Consider the following 16,403-nt stretch of genomic DNA (forward strand, 5'->3'; position numbering starts at 1 on the left):
TGGTTGGGAGTAAAATGAACATGTACAAGTTGAGAGACCCAAGTAGATCAGTCTTTAAAGCAGCCATTCTCAATGGGGCCCCCCTTTGGTTGGGCGGGGGTGGCACATGGACTGAAGTCATAATTTTTTTGTTTTTCACATAGTCAGTAGGAGAGAAGTACAGAAGAATCCAACTAAACTTGACTTCGCAGGGAAGGGTGCCCATAGTCCAAAAAAAGGTTGAGAATGACTGCTTTAAAGTGTGCTGCACATGTGACAATCTGTCAGTTTTCTGGACATTCAACAAATAAAGAACCATTTTGCTGGAAGGGGGCTTTTCCTCTAATAGAATCGATCATGTAGTGAGAGCTGCAGGTTATATTGTTGAGCTGAGTGATGGCTCTGCCAAAAATCATTCATTCTGATTAATTATTTTGTTTTTATTATTTGTCTTTTATGACATGCCTACTTCGGCATTTTGGGTGATTCAAACTGATAAATTTTATGAAAGGAATGGGGAGGGGGAATAAAATCAATGAGACCATCAGCTTGTAACATTGCCACTCCTTATTTGATGGGGCAGTTATTGAAGCAATAGGATTTATTTGGAAGGATAATGTGTTTTAAAAACCATTGATGTCCTCATGACCATTCACCAGTATCCATAACTTTTCAGCGTCTGAAGTGTGCATTGGCAATTATTACTACTGTGTTCAATGGCATTGATTGAGAATAATTTTAATTTTGAGACCCAGCGCATTAACAGACCCTTATAGCTGATGAGCCTGGGCTGCCCAAATGCACCCATGTGACCAATTAACCTAATAACCCTGAATGTCTTTGGAGTGTGGTTGCGAACTGGAGAAAACCCACACAGATGCTGGGAGAACGTTTAAACTCCTTCCAGATGGCAGTGGATTTGAACCTGGGTCGCTTGCATTGTAATAGTGTTGTGCCATCCACCACACTATCTGTGCCACCCATTGTTGCTCGCAATTAGCATTCAGGGTAGCAAGAAGCAGCAATTGTATTTCACTTTAATCTCGTAGCCTGTCTTTTCATTTACTTTAATCTTGCAATCAAATCAGTGAAAAATTCAAGGGATCATTCTTGGACTAGTAGCAGCTATATATGAAAGCAAGATGGCAATCTGCTGAACTGATAATGTATTAAATAAAAGAGGCAACTGAACTGTATGATTAGATAAACTTTACAGGCCTTCAATTTATCAATGATGGTGGACAATTAAATAGTCATGGGAAGAGGTGCCATAACATTATCCACCTCAACAGTTGTGGAGCCTAACCACGTCAAAATGCAAAGCTGAATTTTTTGCATGCATCTTAGACATACTTCTGAGGACCTCGCTGTCTCAAAACAAGTCTTCAGCTAATTCCATGATGTCAAGGAACAGCTGAGAACATTCAATACAATAAAGACTATTTGACCACCCAAAGTCTGAATTCCAGTGCAGTGGACATGCTGTCTTATGTGCAATGCAATAAATCTCAGTGTGGAGACTGCAATGTTCCAGGACTCTCTAGTTCACTAATTATAATACTGTGCCTTTGTGTGAAATGGTAAAATATTGCCTAGTAATGTCCTCTCAGCAAAAGGCAAAACCAATCCAATCTAACTAATCCTATCATACTCGATCATAATAAGGTAAAGTAAGATGATGGTGTGACATCAATGTGAAGCGCTTAACCTAACAGTGATCACTTTTGATCTGCCAGGTCTGCTATACTCTGGACCTCATTATAGTCTTGCTCCAAATTAACTGAATTCCAGAGAAAGCCATTGATGTTGGGCAGCATTTAGTTGTTTGATAAAACTGGTCTCTGATTATTGGGGGATAAATGAAAAGCAGGGTATGTTCTCCAGTGGCTGAAATTGTACTTTACACAAAGATAGGAGGCTGTGATGGTTGATGTATAATTCACACCCCCCCCCCAACTTGGAAGGCTTTCAAGTCCAAACATAGGCCCAACTGCATTTAATATTGAGTATTACCTTGTTTGCCTTTAATAGCCTAGTGACTAGTTTGGTAAGCCATTTCTGGCAGCTAATAGTTTGATAATTCAGCTTTATCATTGTTTGATCAGTGATGCAAAACTTTCACTATTCAGCTGAGGAAGGAAGACTTGCTTCCAGTGCTTTGACCTGCCAAACACAGACTGGAGATCTTGCTGGTTATGTTGGAGTAGGTTTTTATCTTTTTTAAAGTGATTTTCAAAAGGCATTGTTGGGTCATATTGTGTTCATTTCGTATATCGTGGAGAAATGCATGTTCACCTTGGGAAGATTATTAAATGAAAAAAGATGCTGTGGATGCATACGCTTCAGATGTGTTCATGTCATGTCTTTATGACAGATGTCAGATGGATCAGGAATATAGATTTGTAAAAGTCAATAAATGGAATTTGCTCAAAGTAAATTCAAAATTGCCATGCTAAGATGCATCAGAAGCTGTTTTTCTGTTATTCCTTGGTGAATAATTAAAAATTTAAATTTCTTATCTCATGATTCCTTTAAAATAAATAAAGGAAATTATGCAGGTGAATGCTGGTTAAGTTTGTTTCTCCTGATTAATTAGTTATGTTCTCCACTCTGACCTCTTGCATTAAGCGTGCATATATACGGGATATGAAAATCATTTCAATTGGGATTTATCATTCACTTGTGTACATATGACATTAATTCTGGGTCGATTTAAGGATGGATTTCCTTTAAAAATAAAAATCAGGAAATGCTCCAACAAGCAGCACAAAATGTCAGATCAAGACCAGCTCTAGTGTCTTGAACAGTCTTGCAGCAGAGCTCTTTGCATTGTCTGATGTTCTGTACATTTCAACCTTTTGTGTTGAAACTATGCTTGGCTTGAATGGAGTATTTCTTGCTATAAATTTCACTTGACCATGTTTCAATCATATACCTTAACCCAGTCAGTTGAGTGATACATGATAATACATTTGTCCCTTTTCCTTGAGCTGTTGTTACCATGAAACATTCCTGAAAATGCTACCCATTTATATTCAATTTTAAAAAATTGAAGTTCTATTTTGTGTGTTAGCCAATGGAGTTATTTTTTAATTCTTCCCAACGATATGGAAAAATCTCAAGGTACATGTATGTCTTATCCACATGAAGCAGGATAAATTCATCCCAGCCAATTACAGTTCCATTAGTTCACTCGTGATTGAACGATTAAAAGGATATTGGGGTACTTGGCAACAACCTGCATGTAGAAAATCAGTTGAGGTTCCATCAAAGTCACTGAATTCCTGACTTCATTACAGCCTTCATTGAAATATGGACAAAAGAGCTGAATTCCAGAGGTGAAGTGACGGTGTGCCTTAGCATCATGGCATTAAGGAACCCTGACTGAAGTGAAGTTGATGGAATTGGAGGGATGGATAACCTTCGCTGGTTAAAATTGGACTTCACCCAAAGGAAGATTGTTGTGCAAGTTAGCCATGTCAGTCACAGGGCACTCTGCAGTGTAGTCTCAGTAGTGTCTGAGACCCATCAATCTTCAGCTGATTTATCAATGACCTTCCTTTCATAAAATCAGAAGTATGAAAGTTTGTTGATTGCATAATATTCAACACCATTTGCAATGACTCTGACAATAAAATAGTTAATAATCAAATGCAGCACTATCCCAGCATGGACTGATAGATGGAAAATAACATTTGCACTAATAAGTGCCAGGCAAGGGAGAAAAACATTCAATGGTATTACTATTATTGAATCAACAAATCAATATCTTGGGAGGTGGGGGCGGCGGCTATCTTTTGACTTGAAACTGAACTGGAGTAGCCAAAAACAGTAAAAACACACAAATGGTGGAGGAACTTAGCAGGTCTTGCAGTGTCCATTGGAGGTAAAGATCTATAACCAATGTTTTGGGCCTGAGCCCTTCTTCTAGGTACAGCTGTGTAGAGTGTGGCTCCAAGAACATGCCAGATACAAGGAATCCTGCAGTAAGCAACTCACCTCATAACTCTTAAGGCATCTACAAGACTCAATTCAGGAGTGTGATTGAACACTTGCCTGGATGAGTGCAAGATGGTCAATATCATATGGGACATAGCCTGTGTGATGGGCACCGCATCCATAACTAGTCACTCATTCCTTCACGTGTGTTCAGGTGCAGCATTTTGTACCATCTACACAAGATGACCCTAATCCAACTCACCAAGGCTCCTTAAATAGCAGCTACCAAACTCCCAACCTCTACCTGCTAGAAGGACAAGGACAGCAAAACCACCACTTGGAAGATGCCCTCCAACCACACACCATCTTTACTTGGAAATGCAGTATATTGCTGTTCCTTGAGGATTGCTAGGTCAAAACCCTGGAACTCCCTCCTTAACTGTGCAGCACTTCAGGACTGCAGTGTTTCAGGAAGGCCGCTCACTGCCATTTTCTCAAAGACATTTTAGAGAGCGCAGTTATAGATTGGCCTAGCCTGTGAAGCTTGAATGAGACTTGAATAATCTTTGATCAAAAGATTACATAATTGTAGAATTTACAAAAGTCTTCCTGTGAATTGCATTATTGATTATCCCATGCAGTTGAAGCACCAAATATCATTTGCAGTGTTAACCGCACGAGGAAATTGGTCACGTTATACGACATACCTTGCACATGATCATAAGGAAAATTCTTTGAATATTTTGTAAACCCTTGAAGTTGAAGCCTCTCAACCCTCTTTCACTGGTGACCCGTGTTATCAAATTGTTTCCTTTTTTAGCTGAATAATTACCTTACAGTTGCATGTGCAATGCAAAATTAATTTACTCGGACAAACGTAAATAGGAAGTGAGCTTGAAGTATGAATTCACTACGGTATATCTTCAGTTTTCTTTGATCACTGCATTGGGTTAAACCAAGGACTCAACAAGATAATTAAAAAAAAATTATAGTTTCATAAATTCATAGTTTTAAGCATTCCAATTATTACCACGTAATAATCTATTAAAAATGTAATAGACAAGATGTACCTTGTTTTCTGTTCACCTTCAGAGACGCTGAGGGTCCGTGGTCTGAGTTATTCAAGGACATTTGGTGGATTTTGCTTTTGAGTGTTGGTCCTATGCATGCTGCATATTTAAGCAATGTTTTGTATGGGGGATTCTTGACCTGTGTAAAGTGACGCAATAATATAAAGTGGTGAAATTTTATGAAATACAACTTGCATTATTCAGAACTTTGTATCAAATTACTACATAGTTATACAGCTCAGAAACCGGCTCATCAGGTCTGTGCTGAGCATCAAGTGTCTTTAAACTAATCCCATTTACAGGATCTTGGTCTATAGCCGACTGTGCCGTTGAAAACCTTTTGCATTTTATCATAAATTATTTAGCTCTTTGGAACTTGGGGATTTTGTTTCATATAAAGTTGGTGTTTCTTTTCTTGCCCACTGATCTTACCACTGTTAAAGGTCAATGATTAATGCCAAGGGCAGCCTTTTCCACTTCTCAAATTTTTGTTCTATTCCGTGAAACCACCTAAAGCCTGAGGTTGTAAGAGTGCTGTAACTGTCACTCCTCTTTCCAATAACTTGAAATTCTGCTCCTGTTGATGCTTCACCAACTGAAACCAGTATGTATAAATTGTTGAGAATGTGTGGAAGTTTATTAAAAATAATGGAATTGAGGCAGTAACAGTAATAAATCAACCTCAAATAGTCTTGGTTTTTTTTTTAAAGGCAGTCATGCAATTCTCTAAAGTATTTACTCAAGCTGAAAGACTTTTTTTTAATATTAAAAAAGGTAGTTATCTGGGTTGCTGGGACACGTGGGATGAGGTCACTCAAGTTTGCCAGTTGATTGTTCCCTTCATCGGGCGTTTAAGGGCTGTGTTACTGGAAATGAAATGACCTGACTTTACACTGGAATTAGACACAGAATCTACTTCCTGCACTCTTAAACATTCATATCAAACTGATTGAAATGAATTCCTCTGTATTGGTGACTCAGTGATATTTTTGGGGCAGCCTTCTGCTTTATTGCTATTTGTTTTCGCTATTTCTGGTATGGACACAACTGAACTGATTTTTTTTAAAGAATGCTTTAAAAATGTGATGTTGAGTATCAAGTAAAATCCACCAAGTCTCAGACAGTGAATCCAGTGTATAATGTGAATTAATTGTTCTGATTTCAGTTCTAACATTTATATTTTGTTCTGCTCCAGGAGGTTCCAGGTAACTTAACACTAGATATCTTGCTTAATATGTCGGATACTAAAGTCTGTGAAGCCATGAAGAGATATGGAGCCAACCCTGAGGAATGTTGCAGATTGAATGCTGCCCTCTCCTGCTTGAGGAGCATAAATGATTCTGGTAATCATTTTTGACCAACTTGTATGTGATTTGAGATGGGTTACCAGAGAATGCTACATCTTGAAAGGACCTCTTAAAATTTTATGTCTAAACTATCTTCCATTTGTTTTTCAAAATTAATGGTGCTTGTTTTAAGTATCTTGTGTGCTTTGTGATAAATGTTCAAGTTTTTTTTAATCATTCAACTGTATAAGTACAACTGGATGAAACAGTGTTCTTCAGTCCTCAGTGTAAAAAAAAATGCAAATACATAGCACACATATTTACAAGCAATTTATATACAGTACAAACTGTATATAAAAATAAATATTGTTAAATAAATGGTAGAGTCTCAGAGGGATTGTATGAGCAGTTCATCAGTCATTCTGCATTCTCATTGGCCATGGTGGAAGAAGCTGTTTCTCAGACTGGTGGTTCTGGCTCTGATACTTCTGTATCTCTTTCCTGACAGGAATAGCTGGAAGATGCTCTGTGTGGGGTGAAAGGGGTTCTGAATGATTTCATGAGCCCTCTTCAGACAATGATCTCAGTGGATCTCATTGATTGAGGGGGGGTTGGGGAGGAGAGCCTAGTGGTCCTCTCTGCCGCTCCAATCACCCTGTGGATTGACCTCCAATCCGATGATCTTCAGTAACTGCACCACAGTGTGACGCACCAGCCAGAGTGCCCTCAATAGAGCTCTTGTAGAAAGGTTGGTGGCTGGTAGCCTTTCCCGCCTCAATCTTCCCAGGAAAAGCAGTCAACAAGTGAGGAAATGTGTGTCTAAGATGGGTCACTATTTGTGGACTCCAAGGAACTTAGTGTTCTCTACTCTCTCCATTGATTATAGATTAAAGTCGTTCTTTCCTCTGATAAATTGTTGTTTTAGAGTCTTATTCCGTGGAAATTTTACTGGAGTATGGCATCCTGTTTTGGGACCATGCATTTTTAATTTGGATCTGGCTCTTCAGTTACTTCCCCAAGGGTGGAGAGGCGTAATGCAACTGCTTGGCTGGCTTATATAAAATGCAAATTCTCATGGCGCCTGGAACTCCCTCCTTTCCAGGATGGAAGAAATTGTTTTGCTATGTCTCCCATCAGGAAGTGAGTGGACTATAGAATTGAATAAATCTACCCTTTTCTATGCTCCAGATTACATTGCTTAATTTTAATAAAATTAAAAAATTTAATGTAACCTAGATGGAATATGTGTTGGCTTTATAGGGTTTGCATAAGATGGGAGACAACCTGCCCCGTCATTAGCTAATCATAGTGATCTGGAGTCTTTTTCTAGATAGTTGTGCAGATTTATTTTAATCTTATACAAGATGAATATGATTTACTGTATGTGTTCGTGATTAGGATATAAAGATTTTCTACTGTTCCAACCATAAACTAATCATCTTCAGGTGATATGTTATTTATACTGTAGATGTTGCCTCCTGTGTTTTAAATCTAAAATGGGGCAAGTGTGCTCATTTCCTCAGCTTGCAATTGTAAGGTATTTAATGCTGATAACCCAACCGTGCATCTTGGCGCCTCACAGTTCGGCGGGCAGCAACCTCCTTTGAGGAAGACCGCAGAGCCCACCTCACTGACAAAAGACAAAGGAGGAAAAACCCAACACCCAATCCCAACCCACCAATTTTCCCTTGCAACCGCCTGTCCAGCATCGGACGTCAGCCACCAACGAGCCTGCAGCTGACGTGGACGTTACCCCTCCATAAACCTGGTGTGAATTCCCCAACCATTGAATTTGAGCTTGCATTGCAGATTTGTATATGATTGAGAACCATGTTTTCTGCCTAAATTTAATGATTGACTTTGCGGTAATCCAAAACAAGTGATTTTAAAAATCATGGAGTGAAATATATAAGGCTGCAGGGCAACTGTGATTGTAGTAAAAACACAAAGATGCTGGAGGATCTCAGCTGGTCTCGCATTGTCCGTAGGAGGTAAAGATATTTAAAATAATGGAATGTTAAAAGCACAAACCGATCATCCTGCATGACAAACTTGATTTGTTTGCACCTATTTCTTTATATTCATTTGCTTTAATCGTGAACTAGCTGATGTTCTCAGTCTTTAGACTTCCTTAAAGCCTAATTAAATCTTAGAAATCAGCATATTATGGCAAACGTAAAATGAAATATCTGATTTTATGAATTAATTGTAGGGGATAATTAAAATTTGGTGTGTCACTAATTATCAGGCTACCTAGGAAATAATAGATCAATGTTGCATGATTTTTCATTATTAGCCATGTTCAAATTTTACATTTTGTCACAACAGATTTGGTGAACTGAGGAATTTTAAAGGCAGCTGTACGATTTAAATTTGAATAATACTTTTATTTTGGAATTTCTCTTCAATAGGTGGGAAGTTACAAGATGATACTGCTCTTTGGACTTCAACTGAAACAAGACGAGAAAGCAACCCGATGCCACCACCAGAGCCGATGTGTTCTGTTGGTTCCAGACAGCTACACAGTCCTCCTTCTCTCCCCAGACTAATTCATCCACAGCCACGTTCAGTCTCTGTTTCTGTTATTCCTACTTCGGATTATGTGCACTTGCCAAATCGGTCCGATAACTTTGCGGATCCCTTTTCGCAATCCCCTCAACCAACTAGACGGGCATTAGGAATTCAATCCATTACAACTACACCACCAGCCACTCCTCCAGCAAAGAAGAAAAATCGATTTAAACCACCACGAACTCCTCCACCACCTTCTCGGAAACTTATTCAACTTTTTCCTGGTTTCTCAGGACTTACCAGAAGTAAATCTCATGAATCTCAACTTGGCAATAGAATAGATGAGGTACCAACAATTAAGTAAGTCACCTTATTGCGTTTTAATACAACTTGTACAGCTTGTTTCCTTGCAATGAATGGTATCCATCTATATGCATTTGCACATAATTAATACCAATAGATTTTTCAAAGGTTTTCTCAATCAAAAGCTTCAGCTGTCTGGAAAGGTTTATTAGGTTTTTGTAGTTTAGGATAAGTGGCTTTTATAACTTGTAGTTTAAAATTTGATTGCAGATCAACATTTTTTTTTTAGTGTTTCCAGATAATCTATTTTCTTTTGATGTACGCTTTGCATATTGACTAAGCCTATTAACTTATTGCCCATTGTTTACTTTCAAATTAGTAAAATTTCATGTATCTATTCTGTTGAGATGACTTGAACATTTCTCTATTCAGGTATATGACTTTTTAGCAGCAGGGAGTAAAAATGAACAGTTGTCCATTAATATTTAATATTTTGAGATGTGAAATGCTGTTTAACATTTAACATTGCATTTAGTTTGTGACTGAATACATAGTTGTCATTTGAAACTCTAAAATTGCATCAAAAAATTATTTATAAAAATGCTTTTCAAAAATATTGCTATAAGGTTTTGTAATGTGGAAGGACTGTTATTCTTTATTACAATCATCTAACGAAAAGCCTATTGGGTAGAGCAGTATTGGGAGAAGAAAGAATTTGACATGATTTACATTTTCCATTAACACCAAGAGATAATGTTCAACAAAATATTGGAAATAATCAGTCAGGTAGCATCAGTGAAGGGAAGAACAGTGTTATTGCTTTAGGCTTGTGACCTTTCAGTGGAATTGGTTAGGTCTGAGTCACTCACATATGTCCCTTCATGTTCATTTCTGGATTGTGCATGTAAGAGAAGGAACATTTTTAAAGGATGGTTGGCAGTGAGTAGACTCTTTATAAAGAAGTATGAAACTGTGGCGGCATGCCACTAGGCAGGCGAAACGGCCCCACTTGTAATCCGTCGGGGGTTTCCCCTTCTCAGCACCGGGCTCAGAAGCCCGCGCTGGGGGAACCACGTGATGCCCGAGTGACGTCGGCGCCCCCCAGCGCGGTTCTCAGCCTGGCAGCCAGCAATAAACCAGTTTTATGCTCACTGAGCTCAACCCGTCTGGTTCAGTAGCAGTGTAGCTGCCGCTACAAAACATTCTGGGTTGGTAACGAAAATTATAAAGATCGCCAGCCCACATGAATATGATGCATGTCGTGCTGTCCAACAAAAGTGAGTTGAAAGCTTGTGCATTCAACTTCCTTATGGAAAATTATTCTAGCCTGGCTAAAACACATGTATAAAACATTGTTTGGTGTTCTATTCAAATAATTTTTTTTGCCAAGGCAGGTTTCATTTCAGACTTTCACGTTTATTGTTGATAATACTAGAGCTGTTAAGAAATGTCTAAGTGTGCATTTGTTTCTTTCTAGTTAGCCATCATTTCTGTAACTGACACCAAGGATAATGATCATCCTTGTTTCTCTTCTCCAACAAGATGGAATTGACCAAGCTCTTCATTCCTAGTCACTCTATAAAGTCTCGAGTTACCAATGCCATAACAGATAGCTCCTCAAGCTTTTTTTTCTTTTGAGCCTAAGGACTTGTGGAATTAAATAATCGGGTAATCAAGCACAATAAATTGCACCGCTTCGATAATTTAACTGATAGACCAAATGATGTGTCACTTCCATATTGCAGTGATTCCTGAAGGGACCACTAGCTGGGTTTTATTCACAATATGCTTTCTTTGTGAATAATAGCTTTCCAGTGCATAACATTTGTAATGTTTACTTTCTTTCGTCAACTTCATTCAGTGATGTCTGTCACGACCCCATTTTGTTTTACTAAAGGGCGCTGTTTCTTGCTTCAAAGATCCGCGCTCCAGTTTTCAATTTATAACACGTGCCGATGTAAAATAAAACCTCATTTCCAAGCTATGTTGCTGGATTTCACACGCATAGTCAAATTAATGCGGGTTCTTCTCTGTTAGTTTTGCAAATTTAGAAACCTGTTCGAGAATCTGTTTGGAAATTGACCCATAAAGGCACAGAAAATACTTCCATGCTCATATGCTTTGTTGAAAGGTCATGACATCATCTGTTCCAACGTGAATAGATTTAATGCTGGTGTTAATATTAATAGAATTTGGGTCTTTTTCTGCAGTTAGAATTATATCCTGATTTCATGCTCTTTATTTTGCCTTGCATTGTAACTAATTGTTTTTTTTCCCCCCCTCTCTTCCTAGGTTCGGTAAGAAAAACAAGTTTTTTCTCAATCTGAACATCAATGGCAGTGGCACCAGCTGTGACGATATCGTGTCCCGATCCCCCTTATTACCATGTAGGCCTTTCTTTCCTTCATCTATTGGAAGTTCTTACTGTCTTCCCTCCACGCCTTGTCCATCTGATGACCACAGTTCTCCTAAAAGTTGGTATTTCAACATGACCATGATGCTGGGCCATGCTTTGTATTTGGGTGCTTTGCATGTACTGGATTAGTTTGCCTTTTAGTGATACAGTCCTGCATGACATGCCTGCGTATTTCTGGCATGATTTTTCTAAGTGGATGAAATCCAATAGAGAACTAATCTGTAGCCTAGCATTTTAATTTATTTAATATGAATCTTGCATGTTTAATGAAGCTTGTCTCTTGTCTATTTTCATTTGCCTAATGAATTCTGTTCTCATTCTCTTAACATGTTTTCAGTGCAGTTGAGAAAACAAGTTAGCTAGTCATACAAAAGATACGTTGAGTATGATCTTGAGCAAATCACTTAAGGTGTGAACAGCCCAAGTATGTGCTTTAGATTATCCACACAGCACACAGTGTTGTGGCTAAGCAAGCAATTGACTAAATTCACCTGTGTGTCTGAACTGTCTACAGTAACACTGAATATGCAAAATTAACACCTTAATCATCTGACTTGACATCTACCTACCATTTACCAGCAAGCTGCAGCCATAATGCTTATGCTCTGTATTCTTAGGGCTTGCTAAACTTCTGCATTCAGATGGCGGAATCTTCAGTATAATCTGAGCCACTGGGCCATTTCATTTCACTTTCAAAGATTATTTGACGTGGATACTCTTGCTGATCTTTCCCAGCAGCGGCTCTACTTTTAAATTTTTTAATTACTTTCACATAAGCATTAAAAAAACATTCATAAATTTCTTATTTGAAAATAACCCAACAACCCAATAGAAAAGAAAGAAGACATATGGATAATTATAAAAGCTTCCTAAAATTGTCAAATAAAATCTTAATGGAAGGTTCAGGTTGGGAGATTACAACTTAATTCCTACAATTTGTAAAAATTCTCAAATTTTATCCAAAAATTTCAAATTTGTTTTGTAAATTGTATGGTTTTTTTTCAAGTGGTATGCAACTACCTATTTCAGAATGCCATCTACCAATTCCCAAATACACATCTGATTTCCAAGTTACTGCCACACATTTTCTAGCTACCGTAAGGGCTGTTGTAACAAATTCTTTTTGATATTTATTTAATTTCAATTTCAATTCTGTGTCAAAATATTTACAAGTTTTAAAAAAACATGGATCTTGAGGAAACTTGACTCTTTCCAAAAATAAACCCAGTTCTGTCCAAAAAGGTCTTAATTTTGAACATTTCCAATAGTGGCTATTCCTTGAGGTTGGAGTGTCCTTGTACCCACCACTGATTTCAAGAAAGAGCATAGCAAAGCAACATAATAACTATGTAATTTATCTGTGAAGAAGTGAAAGAGTAAAAAGTATAAAAACAAAAGTAACAATTTTTAAAATATAGCCTTCGTAATTTAGACCTGCAGCATGGTTGCAGGCTCTTTCAGGCCATGAGCCCATGCCACCCAAATACCCCAATTAACTGCAGTACTTTTTGATGGGTGGGAGGAAACCCATGCAAACACAGGGAGAACTCCTTCCAGATAGCACCCAAGTCATGAACACTACAACAGCGTTGCGCTAACCACTTCGTTAACTGTCACTCAGTTGTTTGCCAACAGTACCTTTGTATTGATGTTTGGATTTTAGACAAACTATTATATTACGAAATTCATGATGGTCCAAAGTTACAGTTTTGAACCAGAGATCCTGGGAAAGTCCAGTCTCACTCAACTGATGGTGGACCATAACCAAGAGGCCAGAAAATCTCAGCTGAACTAGTTTTCAGAATGATGATGTAAAGGTGCAAGGTTGAGCTCTTCGGCAAGGATATCTTTTTTTGAAAATGAAGGATGAAAGTTTTTAGAATGAAGTCAAATGACCATGATTAGAACTTTTGGTGCTAATCCAACTCAGGCCTGAAGAGTTTGAACATTTGATGATGTTGACCCGACCTAGCAAATGTGTGTCAAGGTCACCCATTGCGGAGAACCGATGATAAGTATATTGTAACAAGAACTGTGCAGCATGGATTGGGAACTTGAGCTATACAATTTGAATTTATTTTGTCACCCCACCTCTAGTATCACTAAATATGGAATATCTCCCTTTCACTGCCAACACTATTGCTTAAGTATGACCATGCCCATTTTGATATGTTGCTACTTTTATGTTACATGGCATGACATTTGCTTCAAGTGTAGAGCCCTTTGTTTTTAATTGGGAAGTGTAGATAGGATAGCAACTTGATTAACAGTTTTTTTTAAACCAAAAGTAGACAATAAAGTAAACAATAAGTTATTTACAAAAGGAAAACTGTTCATTCTTTTTGTACCCATAGTGTCGTATTCATACATTTCCATTGCTGTACATTATTGCATTCATTTCCTATTTACACTACTGCCACCGCTATGGCACCCTCTCATTACTCCCACCAAGGGGCTTCCCCTCGTTTTCAGACCCTCAATTCCTGATGAGAAAAGGACTAGAGACCAGCCATTCTCAACAGGGGCCATATGCACTCCCGCCCCCCCCCCACAGACTGAGATCATAACATTTTTTATGCAGTCAGTAGGAAAGAAGTATGGAAGAAACTAACTAAACTTGACAGAGAAGGGGCACTTAAACAATGAGCAGAGTCCAAAGGGAGGCAGAACCAAAAAAACTGGTTGAGAATGGCTGCTTTAAACCGTGGTCCTTTCCCTATAGCTCCCTCACGTTGGCTGTGCCAAGTTGTTAAATTTAACAAAGGCATTTTCACTTATTGACCCAGACAGCAAGAACTGAGACCTGAGACAATTACAATTAGTGACATATCCTTTTTAATCACAGAATATTATATATACACCTGCAAAAAAGCACCGAAATGTGAATAGTCATTCATATTTGTTTTGATACTTGAAGCAAATAATCCCAAAGAATCCCAAAGACTGTTTATAAAATTGTGTATACTGCAAACTCCAATTTGAAATGTTGTTTTGTGTGTTCCCATCTTTTTTGGATAATTTCTATTTTATCATAACATTATCTCCCAGTTTCTTTCAATGGCAACCAACACTAAGTGGATCTGTTTTTATTGGAATCTCATCCTTAGTTTTTCATGCTTGATCTTGATTTCATCCTCACTAGAGTTTACTCACATAGTTTGTTGGGTCATTTGGTAATGATCATGAAGGGGTTTCCATCTACTTATTTTTGAGGTAACAAGGTGAGTTTTAATAGTTCCCTGCCTCCAGGGTCAGTTATCACATTGCAGTCTGCAGTATCTCCAGCTGTATTGTTCAGAAATCAAATGAATTATCTGAAGAGAATTCTTTGATAGAAACTAGTGATCCAATTCTGCTGTGTAAAGAGAGGAGGGGAAGCATCGCCAATATACAGCTCCTGTTGGTCTTGGGTATAGATATCCATCTGAGGCCAATGTCAGAACATCCTTCATGAGGTTGGACCCTCGCAAGATGTCAGGCCCTGTTAATGGACTTGGCAGGGTATTGAAAATCTGTGCCAACCAACTAGCCAGAGTGTTGATGGATATTTTCAATCTCTCATTGCTGCAGTCAATCATTCCCACCTGTTTCAAAAGAGTATCTATCATTACTGGTGCCCAGAAGAGCAGAGTGAGCTGCCTCAATGACTGACACTCAATAGCATTCTCATCTATTGCGATGAAATAGTTTGAGATGTTGGTCATGCTCAGAATTAACTTGTATCTAAATAGAGATGTGGACCCACTGCAATTTGCCTATCGTTGCCATCGCTCCAAAGCAGATGCAATATCTCGAGCTCTCCAGCCAACTCTGGATCACCGAGACATCAGCAACACGAACATCAATTACAGCTCAGTTTTCATCTCAACAAGCTCCAAACCAAGCTCCAAACCCTGGGCCTCTGCAACTCCCCCCCCCCCCCCCCCCAACCCTGCAACTAGATCCTTGACTACTTTTCCACAAGACCATAGTCGATAAGATTCAGAAATCTCTCTTCCTCACTGAAAATCAAAACAGGTGGATGTCAAGGATTGTGCACTTTGCCCACTGGTCTACTCACTCTACACCCATGACTGTATGGCTAAACACAATTCAAATGCCATCCACAAATTTGCCGATGGCACCATGGTCGTGGGCAGAATCACAAGCAGCAAAGTCAAAAGCGTACAGGAGGAACATAGGGAGTAGGAACAGGAGTAGGCCAAAAATGGCCCATCGAGCCTGCTCCGCGATTCAATACAATCATGGCTGATCTAATTTATGACCGAACTCCACCTACCTGCCTTCTCCCCATATCCCCTAATTCCTCTAACATGTAAAAATTTATCTAACAGAATTTTAAATATGTTTAATGAAGCAGCCTCAACCACTTCTTGCCAAAGTGGATAACCTCACACTGACTAACATTGTACTCCATCTGCCAGACCTTTGCCCACTCATCCAGCTTAACTATATCCTTCTGCAGACTCTCTACATCCTCATTACAATTTGCTCTTCCACTCAATTTGGTGTCATCTGCAAACTTGGCTATACCACGTTTTGTCCCTCCTCCAAGTCATCAATGTAAATGATGAACAGTTGTGGGCCTAACACTGACCCCTGTGGCACCCGCAGATTTGCTAATTGAGTAGTGTCTCAGCAACAACTTTATACTGAATGTTTTCAAAGCTGAAGAACTGATTGTGGACTTTAGGAAGTGGAAATCAGGAGAACACGAACCAGTCCTCTTCGAAGGGTCAGCAATGAAAAGGGTTAAGAACTTCAAATTCCTCCATGTCATTATCTTTGAAGGTCTATCTGGGGGCCTCTTTGTCAATGCAATCCTGGATAAAGCTCACGAGCAGTTGACTTTGTGAGGAATTTGAGGAGATTTGGTATGTGATGAAAGACGTGCAAATT

The 16,403-nt window shown here is 38.7% G+C and overlaps 1 protein-coding gene across 13 annotated transcripts in view; it reads left to right on the forward strand.

The window, feature by feature from the left end:
• LOC138749636 (kinase suppressor of Ras 1-like) overlaps positions 1–16,403 on the forward strand; it is a 118,643-nt gene that overhangs the window by 65,050 nt on the left and 37,190 nt on the right. For all 13 annotated transcript variants that reach the window (XR_011348790.1, XR_011348791.1, XM_069911299.1 and 10 more), the window contains exons 3-5: positions 6,184–6,331; positions 8,686–9,145; positions 11,381–11,562. Coding sequence is in view for 11 of the 13 variants with exons in the window: in XM_069911299.1 (XP_069767400.1) it covers positions 6,184–6,331; positions 8,686–9,145; positions 11,381–11,562 (790 nt within the window). In the remaining 2 variants the exon portion in view is untranslated. The remainder of the gene's footprint in view (positions 1–6,183; positions 6,332–8,685; positions 9,146–11,380; positions 11,563–16,403) is intronic.

The sequence above is a fragment of the Narcine bancroftii genome, chromosome 14 (genome assembly GCF_036971445.1).
Source record: "Narcine bancroftii isolate sNarBan1 chromosome 14, sNarBan1.hap1, whole genome shotgun sequence".
In the NCBI taxonomy this organism is placed as follows: domain Eukaryota; kingdom Metazoa; phylum Chordata; class Chondrichthyes; order Torpediniformes; family Narcinidae; genus Narcine; species Narcine bancroftii.